The 1,648-nt window shown below is 65.4% G+C and overlaps 1 protein-coding gene across 1 annotated transcript in view; it reads left to right on the top strand.

Moving 5' to 3' along the window:
* LOC109530038 (titin-like) overlaps positions 1-1,648 on the top strand; it is a 213,785-nt gene that overhangs the window by 22,115 nt on the left and 190,022 nt on the right. The window contains 3 exon segments of the mRNA XM_019893583.1: positions 110-214; positions 713-952; positions 1,028-1,138. Of these exon segments, the coding sequence (XP_019749142.1) occupies positions 110-214; positions 713-952; positions 1,028-1,138 (456 nt within the window).

Here is a 1,648-nt window from a genome sequence, read left to right as displayed (position 1 = left end):
GGGGGGGGGGGGGGGGGGGGGGGGGGGGGCGTGGACTTTGGACGGCTTCCCTCGCCGTCTCGGGCGAAGCGTCTCCAAAGCCGTCCGCCAACTTGCCTTGTTTCCTCAGGCCGAGCAAGCGTCCCAGGCGGGTCGCAGCGTCGCCGTGGCGACGGTGGTGGCCGCCGTGGATCAGGCCCGCGTCCGCCGGGGGCCGCCGGATGCCGCCGAACAGGTAGCCGTCGGAACTCGTCCTTGTGTGTTTCTTTGCCTTTCTTCGTTTGACTCGCACCGTTTCGGTCGTCGGGGCCACCGCCTTTTACTTGGGAGGGCGCTCGGGAGGCTGACGGCCGCGTGCCGCTCGTCCAATCCTACAACTCGACGAGCGTGAACGCGTCACACGGAGCCAAACTCGTTTTGTGCGGCCGTCAAGTCACGTGCTTGTTCTGCGAGCGCGCCGTCATGGCGAACGCTTCCGAGCGTTCTCGGGACGCGGACAATTGTGTGGCCAGGCCGCTTTCGGGTGTTTACGAGAAGGGCTCGATTGCATACGAGTGGAGCACGACGGTGCACTCGCAGTGGAAAAAAATCTTTGCTGTCGTTGGACCGATGCGCCAAATCATCTCGTGACTGAGGCCAAAGAGTGTGCCGCGACACCCACGGAACGGAATTGACGCTCGGACGGCGACGGAAAGGCCATTTTCTCAGCTTCTCCTGCGTGTTTCGTCGACAGGTGCAGACCGGCCAGCAAGTGCAAACGGTCGTCACGGAGGCGGCGGGTGCGGCCGAGACGCTCGTGCGGGACGCCGCCGCGGCGGTGGAGGTGAAGAAGCGGCTCACCGTAGAGAAGCATTTCAAAACTGCGCCACCCGAACCCGTCGCCGCCGCCGCCGTTGCCGTCACCACGCACGTTGTCAGCACCCAAGTGGCCGTCGCGGCCGCCGAGACCACCGAGACCACCGAGACCACGCAGGTCGGGACGCTCGAGCGGCGCGGCGTCGGCACGTTGCGCGTTTGCCACGTCAACTCACTGTGCGACTCGCCCCAGATCGCCTTGACGGCCGCCTCCTCCCGCCGGGACGCCGGCGCGCCCTCGGCCCCGCTTCCGCATTTCACCGTGGCCAAAGTCGCCGTCCCCAAAGCTGAGGTCACCCGCGAGGTAAGGAGGCCCTCTCGCGTGCCGACGGAGACGACGCGGACGAAATGAGCGCCGGGCTCCGAACTCCGCCCTCGGCCGCTTTCTCACCCGGCGGCGAATGCTCGCGAGTGCGTCAGCCAAAGGGCTTTTTTTTGCAAAAGCCCCCCAAAAGCACCCGGGACCGTTTTGAACAGTACGACCCCAAATCTCCCGCCCGCAACGTCTCGGCCCGCTTTGACGGACCGGGATCGGGCAAACCCCAAGTCGGCGACGTCAGCAAGCATTCGCCGGTCGACGAGCTCGCGGCCTTGGGCATCGTGATGTCATCTCCGGGCGAAAGCGAGCGGCAAAACAACCGCTTTTTGCCGCCTGCTATTTGGTAGAGGCGACCGTCTTCGGAATGCACGCTTTTGAGCCGACTTATGGCCCAGACTCGTTGAGTCAACGAGCGGCAGCCTTTGAGGGGCTTTGCGTTGTTCCCGAGCGGCAGCCTTGAAAGGCCCCCCCCCCCACAAAGGTCTTGGCTGCCGC

The sequence above is a fragment of the Hippocampus comes genome, unplaced genomic scaffold (genome assembly GCF_001891065.2).
Source record: "Hippocampus comes isolate QL1 unplaced genomic scaffold, H_comes_QL1_v1.1 scaffold189, whole genome shotgun sequence".
Taxonomy (NCBI): domain Eukaryota; kingdom Metazoa; phylum Chordata; class Actinopteri; order Syngnathiformes; family Syngnathidae; genus Hippocampus; species Hippocampus comes.
The sequence above is the reverse complement of the archived record's forward strand: the minus strand, read 5'-3'. Positions and strand labels throughout refer to the sequence as shown.